We start from the raw sequence: 15325 nt of genomic DNA, 5'->3' as shown, positions 1-15325 counted from the left end.
TCAGGTGGCCGTAGAGAGCAGAATGCACCCCCAGTATCAGTGAAGACACAGKGGGGTCAGCCTCTTTGGGAAACTGTCTGCCTTGTCCTAATCTGAAGTAGGAAAGAGTTTGGGTAGCTCTGTTAGGAGATTGGTACTGGCAAAGTAGGGAATCAGAAGGACCACAGAGGTCCATGAAGATGCTCAGAGGACTGGAGCACCTTTCCTATGAAGACAGGCTGTGAGGAATGAGTTGGGGTTGTTCAGTCTGGGGAAGAGAAGGCTCTGGGGAGATAYTAGAGCCCTTTCCGGTACCTAAAGTGGCTACAGGAGAGCTGGAGAGGAACTTTTGACAATGGGATGTAGTGGTAGAACAAGGTTGAATGGCTTTAAGCTGAAGGAAGGCTGATTTCGAAAAGATAGGAAAGAAAGGATGGTGGAACACTGGCACAGGCTGCCTGGAGAAGTGATCAATGGCCCATCACTGGAAGTATTCTGGGTCGAGTTTGATGGGGCTTTGAGCAACCTGATCTAGTGGAAGGTGTCTCTGACCATGGCATGGGGGTTGGATCAGATGATCTTTAAATGGTCCCTTCCAACTCAAACTATTCTGTGACTGTAAACAAGCTCTGCAATCCTGCTGCTGGAGATGAGTGTCCATGGTCCTTTCAGTGCTTTGTGAAGGCAGTGTGGCACAGTCTGGAGCAGTCACCACGGCTCTGATTAGTACTGCAGCCCCCAGTGGGGGAAGGCACAGAGGATTGCATCCTTTCCTTTGCTGTCTTCTCAAACCCTTCACAGCCAGTCTCAGGAGAAATCACCACCTCAGCGTTTCAAGGTGCCACATTTTCAGCTTGTGGAAATCWGCACTGTTTCAACCATCTCAATCATTTGATACTGCTGGGCATCTGGTCACTGAGATTTTTAGCTGGGTCATAAGAAACAGCAGTGTTTGCATTTTTAGCTGATCTGTAGTCAGCCTGACCAATGAGGAGAGCTCAGCACATGGTTTATAAGTGCTCAGTTTTCAGGGAGAAGCCGCATTTTTCATATTGTTCATCTCTACCCGAGGTCTGTTGAAAATCATACCCTATTTTTGGGTGAAATCTTTGGCTGGAAACTCTRCCTACTGCACAGCCCCTGACACTCATCTGTCACTCTTGTTGAGTAGATGACACCCTGTTTATTGGTGGTTTCAGTTACGAGCATCATTTCCCTGGTTTCAGTTGCACTTGCAGAACGAGAGACTGCAGACTGCATTAGCACTGCACTTTCTTCCTGGAGCTACTTGCATGGAAAAAAAAAGCCCTAATATACAGAATTGCAAAGTATCTGTGCATGTAATGCAGCAAGGCTGCTCTTGTRCTGGGCTCTTTTAGTACAGAAAGCCGCCTTGGTACCTGTGATCTTTTCATTCTGTGGTTATTTGGTTAATTGATTAGCAGTTTCTCTATGTTCTTTTGTGTAGGAAATATTGGTTTTACTTCAGGTTGTTTTTTTTTCTTTAATTTTAGTACAATTCAACTCATACTTTTATGGGTTTGGAGATTTCAGATCTGTAGGATGGCTGGAAAATCCCTCTTTGTAAAATAAAAAAACCAATTAAGAAGATCCAAACAAAACCCCATCAACACAGTGACAAACTACCAGGTCTTCCCTGCCAACACCATCCGCCCACGAGAAGGAGACGCCTGACGGGAGCACCCTCAAATCTAATTAGCACCTAATCCTGTGCCTTTCATCACTGCAAGGCTGAGTGTTGCAGGAATAGCTAGAGAAAAAGCTGCACATCTCCTAAAACAGCCCTTGCAGGCTGTTGTTTAGTTGCACAGTGCTGCACGCCGAGGAGCCCTTCTGAGGATTCATGGCTTCCTATGGATCTTTACCCACCCTCCTATCAGATCTACCTTTACATGTCAGCTTGCAGCTCTGCTTGAATTTGTCTTTTTCCTCGGTTGTCTGGGAAGCTGAATCTGCAGCTGACAGGGTGTATAATTCTTTACACCAAAAATAAACCTCCCATTCGAGCAGCTATTCCTCTCCTGATACCAGCATCCACTGGAAATCTGGTAATCACTCAAGTTCTGATCTGAAAGCTGTAGGAAAGGCTTTTCTTGACCATCAGTGAATTTGGGTCAGGGCTTTTCCAGGGAAGGAGGCTCTGTGCTGGTCACAGTGCRTGCAGAGCCCGCAGGCAGGCTGTGTCATGGATGCACCGCTCACATGAGCAATGGTAATTCCAGTGTTTTCTGCAGCTTATTGCCATTGTGACCCGCCTTGCTGAGGTGAGAGCTTCCTCGCATTCCTCACGTCATTTGTCAGCATGACCTCAGGCTGATCCGTCTGTGCGGAGGCGGCAATTAAGGCATAAATAAGGGAACTTTCTCAGCACGGTGTCCGCACCATGCGGCCAGGTAGGGCTTGCCCTGTCCCCACATCCCTCCACGACAGTCTCGGGCTGTTTGCTCACTCAGGGTGGGCTGTGCTGTGTGTAAAAACCAGTCARAACTCTGGGTGGATTCCTGTTGCTATTTGTTGCACACCAGGCAATGCCGTTGCTTTTCATGGGAATGCGTTTTTTCTCCTCATTAAGGGAGATAATGAGTGATAAAACCGGAAGGCTGGATTTTACTTTTCTGGAGGAGTTAGAAATGACCATTTCTGCTGTGCAGGATGAAGGTACTTGTGCCATGGGAACAGAAGGTGCAAGGCAATGGCCATCACCATGAACGTTTCAGTCCAAAGCTCAGATGGGAGAAATGGGGCAGATCATAGAGTCATGGAATTGGGTTGAAAAGGGCCTTAAAGATTATTTAATTTCAACCCCTTTGTCCTTTGGGCAAGGACACTATCCACTAGACCAGGTTGCTCCAAGCCCCACTCCACCCTGGGCTTGAACAGTTCTGGGATGGGACAGCCACAGCCACCCKTCCTTTCTGCTCACTGTCACCCACAGTCAGTGGTTAGCGATTCCAGAGACTGGGGCATTTGTGACCTTAACCTCATTCAAGAGCCATTGTTTTCCTTCCTGATCAGAATCCCAGTTTTGGTAAGGACAAAGCTGCTTGTCCCTGAGGGTGTAAGTCTGACCTTTTTATTCACCAATTCTCAGATGAACAGTAAAATACACGGAAAAATCCTTAATCCATCTCAGATCCCTTGCAGGAGGGCAGGAGGTGAAAGCAGTAGTGTGCGGAGAGCACTGACGTGTTAAATCTCTTAGCTCAGCAAAGGTGACACACGTTTCTGCCAGTCAAGTGAAGTAGATGCAGGGTGAATGAAATTCTGGTTTTTCACACTGGTGTTCTCCAGAAGCCAGGCTCTACACCAGGATGGGTGAAGGTGGGGACAGGCATTGAACGTGAATGCACACACCCCATAAATTAATTATTCTTTTTTTCCCACTGTATTTGCATTTGGGAATATCATGCAGAATTTCAAGAGAGAGGAACAGATTTTACATTTAGGATGAAATACCTGAATTTCTTCTAACTAATGCTTAATGAGCATGTGCTCTGGAGCATTAGCACTGTGGAGTGATCCCCCAGGAAGTATGGCCAGTCATGTGGTTGGACTCGGGTCCTGAAGTGCCAGCAAGGAGCACATAAATGCCAGTTAGAGATTAGAGTAGCAACYCCCTTCTTTGTAAGTGCAGGATAATGGCTTTGTCCAGGTTCCTCAGACTTTCTCCCTGCAGAGGTGAACTCTGTCTGGTTCTTGTATTYAGGATCTCTTCAGAACCAGGAAAGCCATGGTGGAGATCACTGTGGTTCAGACCTCATGCTGAAGCACTCCTCGGCTTCTGTTGACCAGAAGCTAGCAAGCATGGCAAGCAACATGTGTAGTTTCGTGTCACACATTGCACTGCATCCAAAAGTAGTTTAAAGCCCCTTCAGCCTCACCCCACTGCCTGTTCAGATGATGCTCAACTAAGTGTTGGCTAGAAAACTGCAAAATTACCCAAATTTACAAAAAAATACACTTTTCAGAGGGTTGTGTCTGTGCCCTTGTGTTAGGAGTGATTTGGGAGGTGCTGTGCGTGTTCTGTTTGGCCCAGCTCATTTCCCAGACCATCTGCAGGGCTTCTTACAGGAGTGGGATTGAAGTGCCCCACACTCACCTGCCATGAGGGTCAGAGGGTCCAGATGGCTGTTTTGTTCCACCAGGGCCCCCATGAATTAGTAGGCAGCTGATCTCTCTGGTGCTCAGACAAGCCCAATCCTTCTTACTGATCCCTGTGGGAAGAACAGGGAGGGGAGTCTGCTACTTCCCCTGCCCTTCCTTTTTGGGGTGTTCCCTGCCAAGCAAGCCATGAGGAAAGCTAGCTGGCTGTTGTGTACAGCCTCCCCTGCAAAGGCATCTTGAAGGGACTGACAATGCACAGAGCAAGCCTGGTGGCTTGGCTGAAGGCTAGATCTTCTGAAAATAAATAAAAATAAAAATAACCCACAAAAGATTATGGACACCAACGTTTAAAACTAGAGTGGATTTGGTGTGCAAATACTCTTTGGTGTGTAAAACCTGGCAGGAGACCTATTCAGCATCACCTTAGGCCAGGATAAGCAGGATGCCCACGTACCAGGTAGTTCTAATGCTGCGAACCASGATAACCATGGAAAAGATCTTGGCTTCAGCAGCAGAAGGAAAAAAACTGAAGGAGTGTTTCTGAGACCTGAMCTTGTGGCTTTAGCCCAGCTCGTGGGAGTAGATGTCCCATGATTGGTTTTTGCAATGTGACACCCAGTGGGGCCAGCTCACCTAGGTCACTTGTCTRATGAGCATAAAATTTATGCCTGGGATACTTAGGAGTTCCCTTGTTGGGTGAGGTCTCTGTTTTTCAGAGAGGAAAATGGAGTAAAGGCACTGCTAGGTGACTTGTCCATAGCAGACATCCTTCAGCGAGGGAGCTCCAGCTGCAATCTGACTGTCCATCCTGGTGTCCAGCACTGACCCCATGATCATCACGCTACAGAGCACTGAAGAACCTCCCCCAGTGCCTGCTCTGAGCCAGGCTAAGATTTCACTGATTATTCCCAGTGGAGCAGACTCTTCAGTATCCCTAGGCAGTCTGCCTCAGGGATCGCTGCTTGGCAGGGTTAGGAAGTTATTTTCAATCCATGTGAATTAAAGAGAAGAGTAAAAATTTAATGTGCGACAGATAAGGTTCGATCTTGGAATTAGGAGTGCCTTGCAGCCTTTCAGTTATTAAAGTGTGCACGTGATTTCCTGCCAGTCACCTACCTTCTAGGAAAAGCAAAATTAATTCATTAAATATGGCCCATGGCCAGAGTTTGTCTAGCAAGTGTTTCCTAATGAACAGTGATGTCCTGGCTGCTCTTAGGACACCACTTCCTTTTGCAGGCAATGCAGATGGTTTGAGGATCGTGTCGATGGTTTTAGCAGATGGATGTTTTCATTAAGGTGGTTGAAGGCACTTGAGTGGCAAATGCCTACAAATTGCAGAGGGGTGGTTATCTCATTCAAATATGTGGTCTGTAGAAAATGTAGAGGTGGTACAGGCAGCCTGCTGAGGAAAAGGAAAAGGAGAATAATTGGAAATTCTGTTGAGACTTTAGAGTGTCTGCAGGAGCTAATAGAGATAAATCCTGWCTTTCTAGCTAGGATGGGAACATCTGTGTTTCCAACTGCACCTGAGAGGCTACAGAAAATTCAGCCAGCAGGATCAGCACCAAAGGCCAAGTTCCTACCTTGCTGAATGGGATGCAAACAGTTGCTGCTGGTGGGGAAGAGATRTCACTTTCCTTGTCATGAGGAAAGTGTGTAGGGACTCTGGCATGGGACATTATTGTATCCTTTTTTTCTGTGAGACTGAGTCTGTCTCTTTGCAACACCCCACCTGGAGATGATTCAGGGRAGGATGGAAAAACRATTCCCTCCCATTTTCCCAAGAAATGTTTGCCTTTTAGTGGGGAAAACATAAAAATGAAAAWTATGGCTAAAACTTGAAACAAAATGTATAGGATTTTGTGATGAGTCTGGATCACTTTGTCACTGAATGGAAATGTCTTGTGTGCTGCAAGATCATCCTTCATCAGCCTTCATGTCCAGTGTCCTGTGGGARTTGTGTCTGTGAGATCGAGTGCCTTTTCCCCTACTTTTCAAGGCATGAGTATTTTTACTATGCTGGAAAACATTCCACACCATAAATACAACAACTATTGATTGCCATGCCACTAGGATGACATTTTTCTCTCTTGCAAACCCAACACATTTAATTTTGGGAGCGCTGTGAAATGGCATCAGAGCAGCAAGCACAAACTCAGGAGCAGCATGGGATTTCCCCATGTAAATCCCACACAATTTGCACAACAGCAGGAGCAGAAAAATTCTCCATCCAACMCAGGTCTTAGTTTCAGGCTGTGCTKSGGKACTTGATATKTTCTTWCCTCTCTTGAAAGCAGTTTTGATGGAAAGATGAAAATCCATCCAGCCTTGTGGTGTGTTAAGGACAGTACTCCCCATCTCCATGGGCTTTAATTCGTACCACGGGATCCAAAGAYACATGTAATAAATAAATCAGTATCAGTGTGTTTGCTGGGCTAATCCTTGGATAACTTTCTAGGACTCAGTTTACAAAATATTACTTGCATAAGCGACCTCCAGTCCCAGTCTCATTCACCACGGTGCCAGCATTAATCTGGATGTATTTAGGGGATTGTCTCTCACTGTCTGGAATTAATATTACGAAAGCATTGGGAGTTTCAGTGCTACTAGCCCTCTTCCACACCTAGGGCTGTGGAAATACTGTAGGGTTGGGACAGTTCCCGAGCTGGGTCTCTTGAGTCGGGGGAGAGTCATTAATTGCTGATTTCTTTTGCTTTAGGTCCATTCCTGGTGATTGCTGATGTGTTTATACAGGAACCATGGTCATTCTACGACAGGTAAGTGAATCATTCCTGTCTCCAGCTTCKCTAGTTTTACTCCATCACCACAGGCACTAATAAAAATTTGGTTTTGGAGGGGAAGGGTCAAGTCAKGTTATTTTTGTCCTATCTTATTTCCCTAAAAGGACTGTTACAAGATGCAGAGATACTCATTAGCCTTAATCCTTGATTGGCTTAGAGGAAATCATTGCTCTGTGTGTGTAGTCCAGATTAACCTCACACAATGTTCCACTTCTATTTTCTCATCTGGGATGGTCCAAAAGCTGCACATGAATGCTGGACATGTGGGGTAAAACAACTGACTGCCTGACTTAAAATAGGATCTGGTCAAAAACTGATTTTCAATTTCCAGGAACCGTCCTGTTTTGGTTGTATARAAATGTATTCCTTTTGAACATTTAAAAGAAATTGAGGGATGGAGCACCTCTGATGTGAAGTCTGAGAGAATTGGGATTTCGGAGAAGGAGAAGAGAAGGTTCCATGGAGACCTTAAATCACCTTGCAGTACCTAAAGGGAGCTTGTAAAAAAGGAGAGCAACTTTCAGCTTAACATGCAGTGATGAGACTGGGGAATTGCTTTAAAACTAAGAGAGGACAGGTTTAGATTAGATATTAGGAAGAAATTCTTACTGTGAGAGTAGAGAGGTGCTGGCACAGGTTGCCCAGAGCAGCTGTGGATGCCTCATTCCTGGAAGTGTTCAAGGCCAGGTTGGATGGGGCTTGGAGCAACCTGGTGTAGTGGAAGGTATCCCTGCACTGGTAGGGGGCTTGGAACAAGATAATCCTTAAGGTCCCTTCCAATCCAAACCATTCTAGGATTCYATGAACTGAAGAATTAAGCTGTGTAGCAGGTCTCATGTAGATTCTGCAATAATTTAGGGCTTCAGACTGTAGTGTTTTCCCTTTGTCTAGGCATAACATGTCTCACTCTCAGCTCCCCATTGCCATGTCTCACCTGGGCAGGACGGACAGTCCCACCACACGTCCTGGGTTGGGGCTGCAGGTTGAGACTCAAGTGTATTTGTCAGCACAGTCAAACAATGCAATGGAGCAAATCTACCGAACAATTTTGATTGAAGTCTGTGTCTTGCTTGGTAAATATGCTTTTGTCTGCAACTGKGCAGAAAGCATTAGACCTTTGAAGGAACTCACATGTTTTTAGTTTGTAACGTCACACAAAGAGCTGAGGATGGCTTTGAGTGGAAGGAATGCCAGAGTTCTTGTGGAGCAACTGAAATGTTTTTTATAGTTTTTCCCCACCCTGCCAGARCATGAGCCAAACAAAACCAGGCTGMACTTTGGTAGGKGTGTGTAGAATMTCGGTCCTCCTTYCAAGGGCTCCAAGGGGGTGGTCCCGTGCACAAACTGCCTRATGCAGTTTGCAATGCCAAGGAAAATGGGTGTGGAAATTAATTAGGTTAAAAGATCAGAATAGCAGTTGAGAARCACCCTGTGGCAATTCTGTCTAGGATGGTATCACTTCAGTCTGCCTGTGACATCTCTCTGCTGGGGGATACCCCTCTCTGGTTCGGCTGCTGGTTCATAATCCTCTGTACCAGCCTGAATTCACCCTCTGTAGAGCTTTAATCAAATAGACTGATCAAATAGATTCCTTGTTACCTAAAATCAAGGTGTCTTGTCTAGGTAAGGAGGCAGTGTGTTTCTGAATCAATTCTGGGCATTCTACGTGCGCATTCAGATGCCAAGCATTTGCTGACAAATATCAGGGAAATAGGTTTGTGTTGAAATTGTTGCTTACTGGAAATATCTCTCTGCAGCATGGATAAGGTGAGCAAGGACCCCTCCATAATGAAAAAAGGTTACCCAGTTGTTAGCAGGTACAGGCCCTTTCTGAAGTCACTTTATACCAGTTTGCCCCATCTAAAGGTCCTTTCTGATCACAGTAGAAACACTTTGTTCTCTGTGGCCCAAAAGAAACACACACTCTCTGTGTTTACGTGGTGCTTAATTGCAAAGAGCAGCAATATTTGTATTTTGCCTTCTTCAGTTTTGCTCTAAGATTTTGGAAATACATGTATGCTGTTCAGGATGTGTACTACTTTCCAAGGAGCTTTCTCTCTGTCTTTTTTTTTTTTTTCTCATTCTTGAATGTGCACAAGATGCTTACAGTCCTGCCATCCTACGCCTCTTCCCATGAAAGCTATGTCCAACAAGGTCAAACAAAACACCAGATCATCACCAGGGATACATGAGCACAGGGATTTTGGCCCTTACTGCTTGGTTTCTCTGTCCTTAACCAGTTATAAATCCATAAATTTTGAAGATGAGCCATTCTCCCATCAAAACAATTCATACCAGGATCTCCTTTAGRGAGAACTGAGCACCAAGTGCAGTGCACAGCTCCAGCGAGGAGGAGAAAGCATGCAGAACTTTCTGCCTGCCCTGTGCCTTCCACCCAGTAATCCAAAAGAAAAGCCAATATTGTTCTCCAGCAGGGCCTTGCAGAGAGCCAAACTTATCAGCTTTAGTCACTGGCAAATTACTAGTGGCAAGTCCRTTTTCATGCACAAAGAAAGGGAAGATGGAAAAGGAGGGCTCCCTGAATTCCTGCCTTGGCAGYCTGACAAGTGTGTTTGGCTCCACAGCACAGCAGCAGCTCATTTGTGCATGTTCTGTCTGTTACTTAAAGCAGAGACATTTTTGGAGCCGGAGTGGAGATGGGGAGGGTGTGGTGGTCCTGCCCACAGCTGACCACACAGCTTGGCCAGCAAAAGGGTTTTCATGCTGGCAAATGGCAACAGACTGCTGCTTGCTGCGTGGGTTTTTTTTGCCAGATCCATCTTCTCACTCTTATAGGCAACCCTCATATAACCCAGTCTTAAATCCAAGGTTGCTGGGCCAGCCCAACAGAAATCAAACCCACTCATCTGCTGGGGAATAAAATGTGCTGCAAAATTTCAGTATTTCATGGAGGACTGTGTTCAGCATSAGGAGCTGGWCTGGATGATCCTTATGCATCCTTTCCAACCCTGGATATTCTGTGATCCTGCAAATCTCATCCATTGAGTAGACTYTTCAGATCACTGTATCTGTGTTACTGTGGTCGCCTGACCGTGTCCAGACCATGGTGCTGTTGCAGGTTTCTCCTATTCTTAGTGTCCCCCCAGCCTGCTCCTGCAGTTTTTTAGGGAGAGAAGTAGAAATAAGAGTTAAAAGAAACAGTGGAGGCCTAATCCAAGCAGATAAAGGAAACCAAAGTTCAGGCAGACATTAAGGTCCTGAGGGATCAAGCACAGTGGATGCCTCGCACTGTAAAGCTCTTTTTAGTTCAACAACAAACCAAGGAAGGTGTTCCAACTATTTTGCAACATTTCAGGAGCCAAGGCTTGATCAGAGATTTCAACTCTGCTCTCCTGGCKTGGCAGAGCTGCCGGGGAGGTGGCTTTTGGGGGCAATGCAGAATCTCAGTTTCCTTGCCGCTGTTGACTCTGCTGTAACACCTCTGGCATTTCCTTGGATGGAAAGTCCCCAGAGCAGCTTCAGCTATAAACTTCACAAGGCCCACATGAACGGACGGTCCTTGACATCTTCATGTCTCTGTTTTCTCAGGATATTTGTAGCTTCCTGCTCTTGCACCAGGACAGGCCATTAGACAAAATTGTCCTTTCTCCTTSTTGCCATTTCTCAGTGTTTGTGTGCAGAGTGATACCCTTGGAACTGACCAAAATCCTACAAAACCTTTCTTTTCCCCTCCTGTGAAACAAGCTCTTCAGTCTTCTTGTGACAGCAGCAGCCCTTTCTTCACCTTTCCAGCTTATTTTTGCCTTGTTAAGACCAGAATTGCACATTGCAATGCAGGTGAAGGGGATTGGTTCAGTTTGTAAATGAGCAGAAATAGATTTTGTGACTGCCAGTGTTTACAGAGTCTCAGTTTGATGCTCCAGGAGGTGTTTTCCCATGCTGGGGTTAAGAATAGCAGAGACCAGGTTTTGAAATCTTTCAGTCCATTCCCAGTGGGCCCTGGCTTTACCTGGTTCTGACTGTTTTGAGCACACATTCAGCTTTCCCAAGTGATTCATTGTGCTATATATTTTGTTAGCAAGGAGCAAGGGTGGGAGAGAAAAACAACGTTATTGTAGGTCTTCTTGGGGCTCATCTGTAACCATGTTTTTATAAAAAGCAAGATGTAACTCTGCTGTTTGGATTCTCTTTCTCATAAACACTGAATAATTTAAGTTTTCTCCCATTTATGCCTTGTATCTGTCTGATCTATGCGTCTGAGGCTTCCCTGGATAGCTGTAATGCAGCAGTGAAAAGTCCAGCACAGCCAACCAAAGGGCACATTTGCATATAGATTGAAACATGAATCGTTGGGAGCCATTCATTAGTTGCAGTGCTCAAGACATTTGGCATTTTAACAGCTCTTTGCATCAAATCCTTTCCATCACATTTATGGGACAATTAAAGTGCTGGGGTTGCTGTGTGCAGAAAATGAAGCTGCAGGCTGGGGAGATGCTCTTGCAGTGCTGTGGCTGTGGAATATGAATCGTGTGATGTCAAACAAAGGTAGAGCAAGCAATCTCAGCCTCGGTGTGGAGATACCCTCTGAGAGAGCCTGTCTGAAATGAACGCATTCCTGCTTCTTGGTTCCTCACACAAACCCCAGGATCCATCTTCCCTGAAGTGTGCGCACTGAAAACTTCATCTATTTGAATTCAAGACAGAGAAGGCTTGGAGTGAGAGTTGCTGTATGTGTGGCTGAGTTTAGTATTTCCTTTTTAAGGGGCAGTAACAAAATACTCAGCCAACAGGACATTCATTTGAGGGTGCAGGAGACTTCAAAGRACTCAATAACAAATTTTACCTTGAYTTCATCTTGGGGTCMCATGTTTCCCCAGGGAGWRCTCTGGCAGAGCAGCTCATATATCATCTTGTCTTTCTTGATGGCAACTTCTCCATGTCTGTCAGAGCCCTTAAAGATGCATTTCACTTGCTGAGACCWGTCATCAGGAGCAAGATGAGAGAAATTCAGCTCCTCAGACTGTCTCTTTCTCTTAAACCCTCCAAATCGTCATAGCCTCAATTTCTGCCAGGAAAACTGAGACTGGGTATTAGGAAAAAAAAATTCTTCACCAAAAGGATTGTCGGGCATTGGAATAGGCTAGTCAGGGCAGGGGTGGAGTCATCACCCCTGGAGGTATTTAAAAGAGGTGTAGATGTGGCTCTTGGGGACATTCTTTAGAATGTCAGGTTAATGGTTGGAGCCGATGATCCTAAGGGTCTTTTCCAACCCAAATGATCATTCTATGATTCTGTAATCTGACCCTGAAGAAGTCTCACTGTATTTACATGTCCTCTGTAAAAAATAAAAAAAAAAATCTCCTGTCATGAATCTTGAACCTCCCATGGCTGCTCTGCACCAGCAGGTAGAGCTGGGGTCTGCTGGCCCATCTACCAAACCTGTTGTCAGGAGCGAGATTTGGGGAGGGAGATCAGAAATCCTTCACTCTCATCTACCCCTCATCTTATCCTGCTGCTAGGGATCAACACAAGGATTGATTTCCCTTGGTCATCCAGCTGTTGAGCCTATGATTACTGTTCTTAATGAGAGGGAGCACCTTCATCCCAGCTGTGCAAACAACAGAGCAAAGGAGCTCCCATCCCATCCCATCCCATCCCATCCCATCCCATCCCATCCCATCCCATCCCATCCCATCCCATCCCATCCCATCCCATCCCATCCCATCCCATCCCATCCCATCCCATCCCATCCCATCCCATCCCATCCCATCCCATCCCATCCCATCCCATCCCATCCCATCCCATCCCATGTCCTCATACCCACCTCCCTCTGTTGGCCCTCCATTCTGTCCCAGATGTGTGAGCCAGCTGTTAGGTGGACTACCTTGTCTATAATTTCACCAAAATCATATGATTCCCATGTACTTTTAAAAAATCATGTGCATAAGTTATTATTTCTTTTTTTTTTTCACTGTTATTTTTACTCAGGTCAGTTCTCAGATGGGATGTATAGGGAGTGAAAGGGAGGGATTTAAGAAAAAGGTGGACATTTAAGCCAACATGTCTGCTGTTTTTAAAGAATGTTTTTGATGTGATATCCTCCATGGGGTGTGGGACCATCCTTGCCATCTGTTCCTTGTACTAATGGCAGTGCAGCAGGCTGGTGTCTCCCRCTGTTCGAGGAGACCCTCCTCTTCATCAGATTCCTCTTGCAAGGYTGGAAAACATTCAAGAGCAAGGCATTAAAAAGGGAACCCTCAAYATTTCATGGATTTGGGGTTACAGACACTTCTGTGGAATTACTCTGCTGTACACTAGTGAAAGCAAGTGTGGCTCTTGCRGTGTAAAATTCATTCCCTTTTCAAGGCATAGCATCATTTGCTAGCATAGAGTAAACTTGACAGCAATTTTCCTAGAGAAACCCACTTACCTCTGGCTTCTGCAATCAGGTTCAAGAGGCTGAGCARAGCTCTGGGGGCCCAGGGGAAGAAAAGTAATAACAGACCTGTTCAAATAGCACAAATTGGAAAATGGCATTTCTTTCTTGGGAGAAGGTTGAGATGGGGGTGTAAATATCTGTCTGGTCAATAAATAAAGGAGTTTCATTGGAATTAAAAGCTGAATTTGGAGACAGAATTCCAGTAAGAACATCAAAATTATACTCTCCATCTCATCCTTTAGTGAAACTCAAGTGTTTTCACTAAAAGCTTTGTTTACGTGTTTTTCATGTTGCATTACAGGTTTTGGGGAAATGGCAATCTCTGAGGAAAATTCATAGTGACAATTTTTGAAGAGTAAATCTGTTTTGAGTAGGTTCATAAATGTAAACAAAACACTAGGAAAATTTATGTATTTGCTTGAATACACATAAGGAGACTGTTCTGAAAAAGAGTTCAAAATCTATTTAAGAACAGAGAAAACCCTATACTGGGAGAGAAATAACTTGAGATACACCAGTGAGCCAGCTGCCACCTTGGATACTTCTACTGGAGCTTTCAACAATGGGGAAACAAGATGACCAAGTGTGGGCTAGGACTTGGGAATTTGTATTTGTGATACTTTAGCATTTCCATTTTGCTACTTCTGGGTATATTTACAGACACTGATCTGGTGGTCAGCAGTACTGCCCAGCTCATGTGGGGGTTGTGCATCAGTGCTGCAGTGTAAGGGAATTGCCTTTTCCCTGCTGGCCACACCCACATGGATAAGTTTTACAAACATAGGAAGGTGATATGGTGTTGGATCAGTCCTCTTCTTCACAAATCAGCCCTGTCTGGGAGGTGGCACAAGGGAGGTGGCATTGGCAAACGAAACCAGCAGCTTTCTTGCACTGGACAAAGGTCAATCTTAAAAGTTTACAAGGATTTCATCCTTCTTTAGGCAATTATGTGAAAGGAGAAAACTCTGCCAGCTGTAAATTATTAGGACTTCCATTCCCGAAAAGAAGCTATCACAAAATTCTAAAGAGAGTTACAGTGGGCTGAAGCTGGGAATGTAAATCAAATGTTCAGATTTGTTCAGACCCAGGTCTGTCCCACTTGGCATTCTTATCCAAAATGACTGTTGGTGAGCAACAAGGGACTAGTAAGGATACAGTGTTATTTCTTCAAAGTATTTTCCTGTCCTTCAGCTAATTTCTTGGTCCCATCCCCCACCACCAAAAACYGCACTGAGTAAAACCAGGACAYCTCCACCTATGACTTTTCAGCTTGGTTATTTCCCAAACCTGTCGTGATTTATTTAGTTAGCAGCCCCTAATGCATCTCCCTTCCAAGCACTTGTCCAATTTCCTCCATGGCTCTTTTCTGAGCCTACTCCCCATGGAGTTTGATATTCCCTTAATTTTGGACAGGAAGAGTATCTTAAAAAAGTATCTCAGCTGATTGCTGTGCCCCAGGCAACCTCATGGTCCACTGGAGTGGCAAGATGCTACTACAAGATGGTCCTTTGGTGTGCCTCAGCCTTGCACCCCTATTTGCATGTCCTGCCTGAGGCAATCCCGCTTGCATCCTGACAATATTGCTCCCTCCCAACTCTTCTACCAAGAAGCAGATGTCCCCCATGCTTTCCCCAGAGCTGCTTTAGCAGAGCCCAGGAGAAGAAGTTGGCTTATTTTGCATGCTGAAGAAAGAACCAAAGTTTTAGGATTAGGGAAAAAACACCTACCTGGGACAGTGATTTGCCCACCATGACTCAGAAACCTTTTGTGCAGCCCGTGTAAATGAAACGTGAGCAATTTATGTGCATCCCCTACTGCCTAGCCAGGCATTTTATGGCCAGCCCCACTACTGGGAAATGACTCTTAAGGTCACACATTGCATTTTCATGATCTACAAATCACTTTGTGAGGGCATTTTACTGCCCCTTTACCCCATAAAATCAGTGGATTCGGTGTGAGATGAACAGGCAGTCTTTCCAATTACACAGAGGTTGGAAATTAAACAGCATTTGCATCCAGC

General features: G+C 45.2%; 1 protein-coding gene across 2 annotated transcripts in view; it reads left to right on the top strand.

Moving 5' to 3' along the window:
* MYO7A (myosin VIIA) overlaps positions 1-15325 on the top strand; it is a 96494-nt gene that overhangs the window by 10855 nt on the left and 70314 nt on the right. For both annotated transcript variants that reach the window (XM_057377724.1, XM_057377723.1), the window contains exon 2: positions 6824-6881. In XM_057377724.1, coding sequence (XP_057233707.1) covers positions 6864-6881 — 18 coding nt within the window. In that variant the 5' untranslated portion in view covers positions 6824-6863. The remainder of the gene's footprint in view (positions 1-6823; positions 6882-15325) is intronic.

The sequence above is a fragment of the Malurus melanocephalus genome, unplaced genomic scaffold (assembly GCF_030028575.1).
Source record: "Malurus melanocephalus ecotype Western Australia unplaced genomic scaffold, MMel_1.1 scaffold_322, whole genome shotgun sequence".
Taxonomy (NCBI): Eukaryota; Metazoa; Chordata; class Aves; order Passeriformes; family Maluridae; genus Malurus; species Malurus melanocephalus.
This window is presented reverse-complemented; position numbering and strand designations above follow the sequence as displayed.